Consider the following 14,050-nt stretch of genomic DNA (forward strand, 5'->3'; position numbering starts at 1 on the left):
GTATAAAAGCATTTCTGAACTTTTTTTAAATCACTTGTGGGAGTTGGGCATGACTAGCTGGCCAGCATTTATTGTTTGCTCCTAGTTGCCCTAGAGAAGGTAGTAGTGAGCTGCCTTCTTGAACTGCTGCAGTCCATGTTGGCAGACCCATAACGCCCTTAAGGGAGGGAATTCCAGGACTTTGACCCAGTGACAGTGAAGGAACCACAATATGTTTCCAAGTGGCTTGGAAGGTAACTTCCAGGTGGTGATGTTCCATGTATCTGCCATCCTTGTCCTTCTAGATGGAAGTGGTCATAGGTTTGGAAGGTGTTGTCTTAGGATCTTTGATGAATTTCTGCAGTGCATCATGTAGACACACTGCTGCTACTGAGCATTAGTGTTGGAGGTAGTGAATGTTTGTGGATGTGGTGCCAATCAAGCGGAAGCTGCTTTGTCCTGCATGGTGTCAAGCTTTGGAGTGCTGTTGGAGCTGCTCTCATCCAGGCAAGTGGAGAGTATTCCATCACATTTCTGATGTGTCTTGCAGACGGAGGACAGGCTTTGGGGAGACAGGGGATGAATTGCTCGCTGAAGTACTCTTAGCCTTTGACCTGTTCTTGAACCCACTGTATTTATATGGCAAGTCCGGTTGAGTTTCTGATCAATGATATTCCCAAGATGTTGATAGTGGGGGGGTAGTTGACAGTGATGACAACACACTGAACGTCAATGGGCAGTGGCTAGATTATCACTTATTCAAGATGGTTGTTCCTTGGCATTTGTATGGTGTGAATATTACTTGCCAGTTGTCAGGCCTAAGTGTGGATATTGTCCAGATCTTGTTGCATTTGAATTTGGACTGGAGTTGTGAATTGTGCTGAACATTGTGTAGTCATCAGCAAACATCCCCAATTCTGACCTTATGACTGAGAGACGATCACTGATGAAGGTGTTTGGGCCCAGGACAGTATCCTGAGGAACTCCTGCAGAGATGTCCTGGCATTGATGATAACTGATCTTCAATGATCATAAACATCTTTCTAAATGCCAGAAATGACTCCAACAAGCAGAGTTTTCTCCCTTTCCCAATAATTCCAGTTTTGCTGGGGTCCTTGATGTCACTCAGTCAAATGTGGTCTGATATGACTTTACCTCTGCAATTCAGTCCTTTTTCCATGTTTGAACCAAGGCTATAATGATGTCGGGGCTGAGTGACCCTGACAGAACCAAAACTGGGTTTTGGTTCCAAAATGGGATGTAACTATTGTTCAGAATAATTTAACATTGATAATTATGCACAAAAAAACTGTAGATGCTGAAAATGTGAAATGATAACAACTGAAACCAGAGCAAGCTTTTCAATATTTTAGGAGAAAAGAGTATTGTTGTATTTTCTCAAAAGTGAACAAAAGACAGACCTAATACAATATAGGGTTTACTCCCAATGGAGGAATCGGAAGGATGTTGTGAAACCTGAAAGGGTTCAGAAAAGATTTACAAGAATGTTACCAAGGTTGGAAGATTTGAGCTATAGGGAGAGGTTGAATAGGCTAGGGCTGTTTTCCCTGGAGCAGAGGAGGCTGAAGGGTGACCTTATAAAGGTTTATAAAATCATGAGGGGCATGGATAGGATAAATAGACAAAATCTCTTCCCTGGGGTGGGTGAGTCCAAAACTAGAGGGCATTGGTTTAGGGTGAGAGGGGGAAGATATAAAAGAGACCTGAGGAGCAATATTTTCATGCAGAGGGTGGTATATTGAGGTATATAAAATTGAGAGTTCAAAAACTAGGGGTCAGAGATTCAAGTCAAGTGGTAGAAGATTCGAGGAGACATGAGGGAAAGCAATTTTTATACAAAGGGTGGTGGCTGCCTGAAATTTGCTGCCTGAGTTGGTGTGGAGGCAGAGACCCTGAACTCTTAAAACGTCAAAAATCACATAACACCTGGTTACTGTCCAACAGGTTTATTTGAAACTTCAAATTTTCAGGGCCCCGCTTTTTCTGGATTGGCATCTTACATGCTGTAGATTGGGTAGTTACATCTCATTTATTGTTTGTTCAGCAAAACCTCACTGTTCTAGATGGTCTTGAGAATATGGAGTGCGATATAAATGCAAATTCTTTCAACTTTGTTTCCTAAATTAGAGGAGGTATACATTAAATTACTGCAGAACATAGAAAATATATCCAATAATATTTTTAGCATTTTCTCTTTATTAAGTATGTTTGATAGGATAGAATTCCCACAGCGTGGAAACAGGCTCTTCGCCCAAAAAGTCCACACCAACCCTCTGAAGAGTTACCGACGCAGACCCATTATCTAACATTTAGCCCTGACTAATACACTAATCTACACATCTCTGAACGCTATGGACAATTTAGCATGGCCAATTCACCTAACCTGCACATCGTTGAATTGTGGGAGAAAACCGGAGCACCCGGAGGAAACACACTCAGACACTGGCAGACATTCGTCCAAGGCTGGAATCAAACCCGGGTCCCTGGCGCTGTGAGGCAGCAGTGCTAACCTCTGAGCAACCATGCCACCTCATGTCTGGCAACATCAATGGAGAGGGAAATACATTACTGTCTCAGACAGATGAATTTCATCAAAACTCTCTTGACAAAATTTCATAAAATTGAAACTTCAACTCTGTTCTCCCTCCATGGTTGCTCCGTGAGCTTCAGAATATTTATAGCATCTTCCATCAAATGAGACCTTACATCCACAGTATATTGTTTATGTAACCATAAGAGTATTCATGCACAACCTGAGAGATTATCAGTCGACAAATGCTACTTCTGACCTCTCATGACATGGACCGGAATAGAATAGATGCTAGAGAAATGGGTTCCCTGGAAAGCAGGGAAAAGAAGGATTTTTCTGCCACTTCCAAAATGATCCCATCACAATAGACACCTTTCCCTTTGCTCTGCTTTTAGATGATCTGCTGTCTCTGCAACTCTATTCACAGCACTCTAATTTCCAGCTGTCGTTCCTCAGCAGCTTTCCATTCAAATGCAGGACATGCACTGGCAGTCAAATCATTTCCATTACATAGTTATCCAGGGTTCGAATGCTTCTTCTACATGAAACAGTTACTAATGCTTTCTTTCTTTCAACTAGTAAGCAACATGGAGGTCGAGAGTCTGGCGCTGGAAAAGCACAGCAGGCCAGGCAGCATGAAGGAGCAGGAGAATCCATGTTTCGGGCATAAGAGCTGTATCCGGATATTGGTGGGGTGGAAGATGAGGAACAAAGGGGTTCTATCCTTGTTGTGGTTGGAAGGTCGGGAGGTGCGGGAAGTGGAGAGAATGCACTGGAGGGCATTGTTGACCTCGTGGCAGGGAAATTATTGCCCCGTAAGTAGAAGCCACCTGGGATGTTTGGGAGTGGAATGGTTCCACCTGGGAGCAGATATAGTGGAGGCAAAGGAATTGGGAGTAAGGGATAGAGTTTTTACAGGAGACAGGGTAGGAGGTGGTGTAGGCCAGGTAGCTGTGGAAGTCGGTAGGTTTGAAGTAGATGTCGGTATTGACTCGGTCGCTGGAAATGGATTCGGAGAGGTCCAGGAAGGAGAGGGAGGTGACTGAGATAGTCCAGGTGAACTTGAGATCAGGGTGGAAGGTGTTTGTGAAGTTGATGAACTGTTCAACCTTCCTGTGGAGCACGAGGTGGTGCCGATACACTCACCAATGTAGTCGAGGAAAAGGTGGGGATAGGTGGGGTCTGTATAACTACGCAAGATGGACTGTACAACTTATCCGACAAAAAGGCAGGCATAGCTGGGGCCCGTGTGGGTGCCCGTGGCTACCTCTTTGGTCTGAAGGAAGTGGGAGGATTTGAAAGAGAAGTTGTTGAGGGTAAGGACTGGTTCAGCCAATCAAACGAGCATGCCAGAGGAGGGATACTGGCTGGGTCAGTGGGAGAGAAAGCAATGGAGGGCTTGGATGCCTTTGCCATGGTGGATAAACGTGTTACAGGGACTGGATGCCCATGGTGAAGATGAGGCATGAGGGCCAGGGCAACGAAAGTCATGGAAGTGGTGGAGGGCATGGGTGGTGTATATGAGGATTTCTTGGACGAAGGGAGACAAGATGGTGCCAAGATATGAGAAGATAAGTTCAGTGGGGCAGGAGCAGGTGGAGATGATTTGTCGACTGAGGCAGTCAAGTTTGTGAATTTTGGGTAAGAGGTAGAACGGACAGTGTGGGGATCCAGGACTGAGGCAGGAGGCTGTGGATGGGAAACCCCTTGAGGTGATGACTTTGTAGATGATCTGGGAGATGATGGTTTCCATTCCAATGGCAACAAGGATAGAACCCTTCCCAGGTCCTCACCTTCCACCCCAACAATCTCTGGATACAGTGCATCATCCTCCGCCATCTACAGTAAGACACCACCACCAAAGATATATTTCCCTTCCCACCCATATCAACATTCCATAGCGACTATCCCTTCTGCGACTCCTTTGTTAGGTCCACACGCCCCAACAACCCACCCTCCTCTCCTGGCACCTTCCTTTGCCGCCGCAAGAGGTGTAAAACCTGTGCCCACAGCTGCTCCCAAGGCCTCAAAGGGTCCTTCCACAACCAGCAGAGATTTTCCTGCACATCCAAACACCTCATACACTGTGCTCTTGACATGGTCTCCGCTTTATTGAGGAGACAGGACCCAACGCGCAGAACGTTTTAGAGAACAGCTCTGGGACACATGCACCAAACAACTTTACTGTCCTGTGGCCGAACACTTCAACTCCCCCTTCCACTCTGTCAAAGACATGCAAATTCTGGGCCTCCTCCACGCCAAATCCTAGCTACCCAATGCCTGGAGGAAGAACGTTTCATTTTCTGCCTTGGGACCCTCTAACCAGACGGCATCAATACCAATTTCACCAGTTCCCTCATCTCCCCTCCACACATCTCATCCCAGATCTGAACTATCACAATCATCCCCACCAGCATCCACCTATCGCCTTCCAGCTACATGCCTTCCAGCTACATTCCTCCCAGCCCCATTCCCCTACCCCCCCCCCCCCCCAAGCCTCCTCCACATTTCTGATGACGGGCTTATGCCCGAAATGTCAATTCTCATGCTCCTTGAATGCTGCCTGACCTGTTGTGCTTTTCCAGCACCACACTTATCAACGCTGATCTACAACATCTGCAGTCCTCACTTTCTTCTAGTTGCAGAAATATTGCTATCAAGGTATATTCTGTCCTCACTCATTAACCATACTTATTCATAGCTCAACAAAAATCATTAAAAGGCACAGATAATTGATGGCACAGAGGAAGTCTGTGCCAGCCAAAAACAGCCTTATCTAAAACTAATCCCACTTGCCAACTCTTTCCTATAGCCGTACAGGTTATTCATCAAATGCACATCCACTTTTTTTAAAAAATGCAATAAAGTTTTTGCGTCAACCATCCTTTCAGGCAGTAAGTTCTAGACATCCACCACCCTCTCAATTTATAGCTGTACATCCGAGTTACCAACCTCCCAGCACAGGGAGGATCACACTCTCCTATAAAACTCGGTCACTCAATTAAATTTCCTTTCATAATCCTTGCTTTCAAAGAAAATAATCCAAGCTTATGCCATGTTTCCTCACAGCTAAACTTCTTGCAGCAAATTCCTTACAACTCTTCTGTTTCCTCTCGTGAGTGATCATATCCTTCCAGCAATAGTGTGACCGGAACTGTATGCAATACTGAATCAATGGTCTAATGAGCAAGTTCCAACAGAGTTTCCCTGCTTATATTTTAGACATTTTTAAATAATCCATTCAGTCATGTTATGATACTTCTGGATGCCTTGAACCCAAGCCATCTGCTCCAGTGGTAGGGACATTATCACTGTACCACAAAAGCTTTCCTACTTGTATTCTATGTTTGGTTAAGAAATTAAGCTATCCTAATATCATCTTGACTACTTACCCTGTCCTTTAGAAAACTGTGGACATGCATTTCAAAGTGTCTGTTTCTCGATACTATAATTTATTCCCAGGTCTTTTTGCCCTCAGTGCTGAATCCTTGTTGCTTTTCTAACCACATAATCAACCAAATGATACTTTCCTGCAATCTATGTAATTTCACACTCACCCAGATTTTGTTTCAGCTGCAAATTACTTAACTGTGGAAATCTAAACCATTAATATATACCGTACAAAGCAAGGGAGCCTTACAGAACCCACAAGGAACAACGCTCTAGTCACAGAAATATTTTGGATCCAACTTGGCATATGCTCTTAGATTCCATGGGGGTCTTATTTTTCTTGAAACTTTATTGCTGGAACAGCACAGCAGGTCAGGCAGCATCCAGGGAACAGGAGATTCGACGTTTCGGGCACAGGCCCTTCTTCCTGTGCCCGAAACGTCGAATCTCCTGTTCCCTGGATGCTGCCTGACCTGCTGTGCTGTTCCAGCAATAAAGTTTCAACTTTGATCTCCAGCATCTGCAGACCTCACTTTCTCCTCTGGTCTTATTTTTCTGACAAGTCTGCCGTGTAGGATCTTGTCAAAACTCTGATTAAAATCGATAAACATCAAAGCTACTTAGTCTTCATTACTCCCACCCCCTTCCTCCAAAATCAAGTTAGTCAGTCAAATAATATTCAGAAGAAATAAAGGCTGTACTCCGTAATCCAAGAATATTAATGCCGATTGCAATACTGCACTGCCACCCCGAGTGAAATCAGCACAAATAGCCATTCTGAGACTTCCTGGTCTGCGAAAGTTACATCGTTATCTGAACCAGAAATAATTATTGAAACTTAATTGAGTAAGATTTCACATAATTTATACACTTATTTAATGAGAAGTCAATTTTATTTAATTAACCAAAGCCAGCGACGTTACCTTGGTTTTTAAGAAACCGCACGATATCATTTCCCAAAACCAACAGCATTTAAATCCAATGTTTTCCTGATTTACCACGGTAAAAGTAAACAACCAAGCCATTCTACAGGTGACGATGATCGCAATTAAAATCGATCTGACTGGCAGGACAGTCCTCTGCTTGGCAGAGCTCTCCGCCCGGCTTAAACCCATCAAACCTACAGCCTCGAACAGCGAATGCAAGTTGCGGACGACCCAGGGGGGCAGAGGTAGCTACCTCAAACTGGCAAACCGGGTGCGAGACACCTCCAGTCGGCGGAGTGCCTTCTCTAAACCTCCCGGCTCAGCCTGAGCCAGCTGCCCGGAGAGGCTCCCCAGCCGGCGGCTTGGGCAAGCAAACCCACCCGCTCATGTTCCTCCAGCTCTGCCCCACCTTGACAACAACAGGATATTGTGTAAAAACACAGAACGACAGCAAGCAGCGCGCGTTGTTTATCTTTTACTCACAGATGCACAATTCTACCACGTAAGCATAGTAAGACCAACAAGCAACCAGCGTGATAAAAACGACGGGGATCCAGCCGACCACCCGTTGACAACATCTCAGGGCATTAGACGGCGCCATCTTCCTCCCCTCCCCCCACCGGAGGGCATTGCGTCATCACGTCAAACGGCGTCGTCCCAGTGGGGGGGGGGGTGTGTGTTTGTGCTTTAGTCACGTGCCGAAGAGTGTGGTGCTGGAAAAGCACAGCAGCTCAGGCAGCATCCAAAGGCAGGAGAATCAACATTTCAGCCCTTCATCAGGAATGAGGTGGGTGGCCCAAGGGGGGATGAGAGATAATGGGGGTAGAGGAATAGGGCTGGGGGGAAGGCCTTAGGTAGGTGAAGGTGATAGGTCAGAGCAGATAGGTGGGAAGGGAGATGGACAGGCCAAGAGGGCGGTGGTGAGTTGGAGGGTTGGAACTGGGTTGGAGGGGAAATAAGGAAACTGGTGAAATCTACGTTGATCCTGTGTGGCTGGAGGGACCCAAGGTGGAAGATGAGGCATTCATCCTCCAGGTGTTGGGTGATAAGGGTTTGGCGATAGCTTGGCATGCATATTCACTAAGTTAGTGGCACAGGTAGATAAAGTAATAAGCAGATGCCCCTATTAACCAAGTCATAGAGTTTAAGAGCAAGGAGGTTATGCTGGAAATGTATGAAATGTTGGTTAGACCACAGATAGAGAAAAGGAGAAAGTGAGGACTAGATGCTGGAGGTCAAAGTAAAAAAATGTTGCCTGCCCCTCTCCCGCGGTTACGTGAGGGCCCGGGTGTCCTTGGAGAAGGAGCATGTGATGTCCACCAACACCCTGGAGTTGTTCAGGGAGAGGTGGGTGCCGCAGGGAGTGGAGTGCATTTTTTCCCCCTCAAACTCTATTTTGATTTAATCCCTGCCCTCCCCTTCACTGTTTGATCACACAGCATTGCCCTTTTGTGAACGGCACTGTTTGTCACTGGCCACTCGGGTGTTTTCCTATCCTGGTGGTGGAAATTGAATAAAGATTTGTGCACTTTGTGTCTCTCACTGTGTCTCACACCTGCACACACACCATGGGTGCTGGGGAAAAATAAGCATTATCGCAGTTAGGCGGTAGTGTGGGGGTTAATTTTAAAAATAAAGAAAAAAAATAAACAAAAAACATGTTGTGCTGGAAAAGCACTCCACCGCTAAATCCTAGCCACCCGGTGACTGAAGGAAGAACACCTCATCTTCAGCCTTGGGACCTTCCAATCACGTAATCAATGTCGATTTCACCAGTTTCCTCATCTCCCCTTCCCCCATCTTATCCCAGATCCAACCCTCCAACTCAGCACTGCCCTCTTGAATTGTCCTACCTGTCCATTTTCCTTCCCACCTATCTGCACCACCCTCCACTGCAACCTATCACCATCACCCCCCACTTTCATCTACCTATCTCATTCCCAGCTACCTTTCCCCCAACTCCAATCCTCCCCCATTTATCTCCCAGCCCCCTTGGGGCCCCTCGCATTCCTGATGAAGAGCTTATGCTCAAAACGTTGACTCTCCTGCTCCTCGGATGCTGCCTGACTGGCTGTGCTTTTCCAGCACAACACTTTTTGACGCTGGTTTCCAACATCTGCAGTCCTCAGTTTCTCCTTGTTTTACTCAGAGCAGAAGAGACTGATGGGGTAACATGTTTAAATATTTAAAATTATGGGTGCTTAGATAGGGTAAACCAGAAGAGACTTAGTGGAGGGATCAATGATTGGGGGCATAGATTTAAAGTAAGTGACAGGAGGTTTAGAGGGGATGTGAGGAAACATTTTTCACCCAGACGGTTGTGGGAATCTGGAACTTACTATCTGAAAGGGTAGTAGAGGCAAACCCCTGAATATAGATGTGCACTTGCAATGCCAAGGCATACAAGACAATGGAGAAAGTGAGGACTGCAGATGCTGGAGATCAGGGCTGAAAATGTGTTGCTGGAACAGCGCAGCAGGTCAGGCAGCATCCAGGGAACAGGAGAATCGACGTTTCGGGCATAAGCCCTTCTTCAGCCTGAAGAAGGGCTTATGCCCGAAACGTCGATTCTCCTGTTCCCTGGATGCTGCCTGACCTGCTGCACTGTTCCAGCAACACATTTTCATACAAGACAATGGGCCAAGAGCTGGAAAATGGGATTAGAATACGTAGTTAGGTGGTTGTGTTTTACTGTGCAGACTTGATGGGTGTAAGTGCCTTTTTCTGCACTTAGATTTCTATGACTCTATCTCTATGACTTCCATAGGCTGGATAAATCTAATGCGTATGCAGTGGAGGAAGAATTCCTGGTATTTTCTTGAGATAGTTTTCTGAAGCAATATGTTGAGGAACTAACTACGATTCAAACTAATTTAGATCTGATATGCAATGAGAATGGCCTAACTAATAATCATATTGTAAAATTATTTTAGCGAATAATGATTATGGTGTGGTAGAATTTTCCATTAAGCTTGAAAAGATGTATTTCAATGTTAAATTATAGTCTTAAAACTAAATGAGGCGAATTATGAAGGTATGACGAAGAAATTGGCTATGGTGAATTGGAAAAACATATTAACATATTTAATAATTGATAGACAATGTCTTGTATTTAAACAATTAATGTTTTGTTTTCAAACAACATATATTCCTTTAAGGCAAAATATCAAACAGGGAAAGCAAGTGAGCCGTGGCTGGTAAAGGAGACATATAAAGTTCTGAAACAAAATTATAAGTTTAAGGGTGGGAGAATTTTAGAATTTAGCAAGGGAGGACAAAAAATTTGATAAAGAAAGCAAGAACAGGATTTTAATGTAAAAATTAAGAAACATAAATAACAGATTGTAAGTTATTCAATAGTAATGTAAAGGGACAAAGATTAGCATAGACAAATGTGAGTCCATTATAGGCAGAGACAGAAAATAGTAAACAGAGAAATGGCACAGAAACTAAGAAAGTATTTTGTGTCTGTCTTCACAGAGGCAACGACAAGTAATCTCTCTGAAATAATTAAATTTCAAAGCTCTAGTGAGGGTATGGGACTAAAAGAAATGGATATTAGTAGTAAAGTAGTTTTGGAAAAAATAATTGGACTGCAAGTCGTCAGGTTCCCAGAACCCCATTACCTTCATCCAAGAATATTGAAAGAGATGGCAAAGGAGATTCATTGATGATAATTTTTCGGAATTCTCTTAATTATGCAACAGTGTGAGTGGTAGGAGGAACAAAGGTTTTCAAGTTGTCAACATGGCAGCAGAGTAGCAGGGCTGAGCCCTGGACTTGTCTACTCTCATCTGCTTTCTTTATTTTTTCTTTTCTTCTTTTTACTTTTGCAGTAGGCCCAGAATGTGGACTCTTGACAGGGGCAGTAAGTCGTCAACTGCTATGGTGTCAGTGCCTGGACTGGGGTCTCTTGGCAGCAATAGGCCTGGAGCAGGGACCTTGCAAAAGTCCTGGAGGTGTGTTTGGGACCCCAGCTGATGAAGATGTACCCTATTTAATACTTTTTAGATTAGATTACTTACAGTGTGGAAACAGGCCCTTCAGCCCAACAAGTCCACACCGACCCTCTGAAGAGCAACCCACCCAAACCCATTCCCCTACATTTACACCTTCACCTAACACTATGGGCAATTTAGCATGGCCAATTCACCTACCCTGCACATTTTTGGACTGTGGGAGGAAACCGCAGCACCCGGAGGAAACCCACGCAGACACGGGGAGAATGTGCAAACTCCACACAGACAGTTGCCTGAGGCAGGAATTGAACCCAGGTTTCTGACGCTGTGAGGCAGCAGTGCTGACCACTGTGCCACCCATTAAACTATCCACAATATGCAACAATGATGTTTCACAATTAGATTACTTACAGTGTAGAAATAGGCCCTTCAGCCCAACAAGTCCACACCGATCCTCTGAAGAGTAACCCACCCAGTCCCATTTCCCTCTGACTAATGCACCTAACACTATAGCCAATTTAGCATGGCCAATTCACCTGACCTGCACATCTTTGGACTGTGGGAGGAAATCCACAAGACACAGGGAGAATGTGCAAACTCTACACAGACAATCACCTGAGGCTGGAATCAAACCTGGGACCCTGGTGCTGTGAAGCAGCAGTGCTAACCACTGAGCCACTGTGCCACTTATTTTCTTTTTGTACCTAAAGATGGCACCGGATTATAGCCACAGAACATTTTTCACTGTATCTCCCTCGATATATATAGCAATAAATAATCATTCATCATTCAAATACTGAATGGACTCACAAGACTTGACATTTGCCTGGACCTGTATTTTTGTTTTTGCTGCTGTTTACCTATTACTTACTTATCTATAATATCTAACTCTGTGATCTGCCTGTACTGCTCACAAGACAAAACTTTTCACTGTGTCTCGATAGACGTGACAGTAAATTTAATTCAATTCAATTCAAATAATTCAGAGTAGTTTTAAAATTTTAAAACATTGGAAAATGATGTCCAAAAGGACCTAGGTACCCTTATTCAAAAGTAATTGAAGAGTAGAGCCAGCAATTCAGAAGGCAGATTAGTGTTTATCGTAAGAGGATTTCAGTACAGGAGCAAAGAAGTCTTGCTTTAATGAATGACGCAATGGTTTACTCTGAATTACTACTCTATATCAATGCCACTATGCATTATCTCGTTATTTAAATGCTATTTCTTCATAACAGGTAAATCTTATGTGCATAAATACCAATACTCAGAATAAAGTTTAATGTCTTAGATATGCATTTATACTTTTAATCAATCTATCTTATTTACATTTATATTTAAACACCATTCCTTGTCAAATAATTTAGCAGACTCAGTGAGGTTAACTTATCATCATAATTTCTATGTTTTTTCCTCCATATTTTCTTCACACTTATTTATGTGTGAACACAATGTGATACTAAAAGAGAGGTCATACCCAACCAAAATTATTGAAAAGTAAACAAAAGCAGAGTGCAGTATACAATTTGTCAACAACAACATTGGGTGTGGTATATACAAACAGCTTTCAACATGTCAAATAAACTGTTTCAAGAGGATAAACAAAGCAATTAATGTTGCAGAAAGGAAAATCTTGTATAAGTATACCTAGAACTCACAGGGAGAAGTAGCAGAGCTTATGAAGGACTCTCAAACATAATATGGATAAATGAGAAACATGGGATTTTCTGAATGCTTTCGCATCCGCATGTGTAGGGGAGGTGATGGCGTCTTACCAATGTCATAGAAACTAGTAATCTAGATCCCCAAGCTAATGCTCTGGGGACCTGAGTTTAAGTTCCAACACGACAGATGGTGAAATTTGAATTTAAAAAGAAAATCTGGAATTAAAAAGCTAGCCTAATAGCAATCACATAATCACTGTCAATTGTCATAATAACCCATCTATTTCACTAATATTCTAAGGAAAGGAAATCTGGTCTTATCTGCATGTGACTGTATATCAACAATGTGACTCTTAACTACCCTCTGGTAATTAGGGATATGCAATAAATGCCAGCCTAGCTAGTGATGCCCACATTAATTGCAAAGGAACTGGATTATAAAAGGAAAGAATTGTTGTTACAATTATATAATATGTTGGTGAGACCACACGAGGAATATTGTGTCCAGTTTTGGTCTCCTTACTTGAGGAAGGATGTGGTGGCACAGGAGGCAGTTCAGAGGAGTTCATGAGGTTGATTCCAGAGCTGAAAGGGCTTTCGTACGAGAAACAGTTGAATTGTTTGGGTTGTACTCGCTGGAGTTCAAATGAGGGAGTACTGGAATGAGGTAGATAAAATACTAAAGAGGATTTATAAGGTGGATATTGAACTGTTGCACCCCCTTGTGGGACTGTCTTAAACAAAGAGGACATAGATATAGAGTGAGAGGAGATAGTTTCAAATCTGAGATGAGAAGAAACTATTTCTCTCAGAGGATTGTGAATCTGTGGAACTCAATGCCAGTGTGCAGAGTCAGTTAACAGATACAAGAAAGAAATAGATACTTTTCTGATGAAAAGCGGGATAAAAGGCTCATGGGGATCAGGCAGGGAAATAGAATTGAGAACGGGATAAGATCAGTCATGATCATGTTAAATGGCAGAGCAGGCTCGAAGGGCTGAATTACCTATTCCTAATCCTAAGTCCAATGTTCCTAAATTCCTATGTATCCCGTGAATGAATAAGAAAGAGATGCTGACTATCCCAGGTGAGGATTCATTTTCCAAGAAATGAAGGGCAAATTGTGACAACAATGTTGGGCTGAAGGGCCTGTTTCCACACTGTAGGGAATCTAATCTAATATAAAATAATTCATTATAGTATACTGATAAGGAATATACATCATTACTGACTGCAATAAATAATTTGAGAGACTATGGGGAACACAACTTTGAGTTGTACTTGAGGAAAAACACTGGAACCAGGGAAGCTCTGGATATCACAGAAGGTTTGTCTGTTGTGACAGAGCTGAATATTAAATGCACAGTTGAGGTGCTTGGCAAAGCTATTGACTCAGTTACAATGAGCAAAGCTCCACATGTTAATACTTGACCATGTGAATTAATCAGAAACAGGAATCTGCCGCTTCTGCAGTGTCTGCACACATACTTCTCTAAATCTGTTGGAGAGAGGATGCATTTAACTGAGGATGTGTGTGATGCAAAGATTGTGATCACATAAAAAAGCAAGGGTGACTGCAATCAT

At 43.4% G+C, this 14,050-nt stretch overlaps 1 protein-coding gene across 3 annotated transcripts in view; it reads right to left on the reverse strand.

The window, feature by feature from the left end:
* Positions 1 to 7,462, reverse strand: part of LOC122550742 (palmitoyltransferase ZDHHC20-B) — a 141,716-nt gene extending 134,254 nt beyond the window's left edge. For 2 of the 3 annotated variants that reach the window (XM_043691932.2, XM_043691931.2), the window contains exon 1: positions 7,330 to 7,456. In XM_043691932.2, coding sequence (XP_043547867.1) covers positions 7,330 to 7,447 — 118 coding nt within the window. In that variant the 5' untranslated portion in view covers positions 7,448 to 7,456. Of the gene's footprint in view, positions 1 to 7,329 lie in introns of all 3 variants that reach the window. The other variant, XM_087988169.1, reaches the window with a different exon arrangement.
* Positions 7,463 to 14,050: the final 6,588 nt, after the last annotated feature.

Source organism: Chiloscyllium plagiosum, unplaced genomic scaffold, assembly GCF_037043375.1.
Source record: "Chiloscyllium plagiosum isolate Xiang-an unplaced genomic scaffold, Cpla_swu_hap1 HiC_scaffold_6, whole genome shotgun sequence".
NCBI lineage: Eukaryota > Metazoa > Chordata > Chondrichthyes > Orectolobiformes > Hemiscylliidae > Chiloscyllium > Chiloscyllium plagiosum.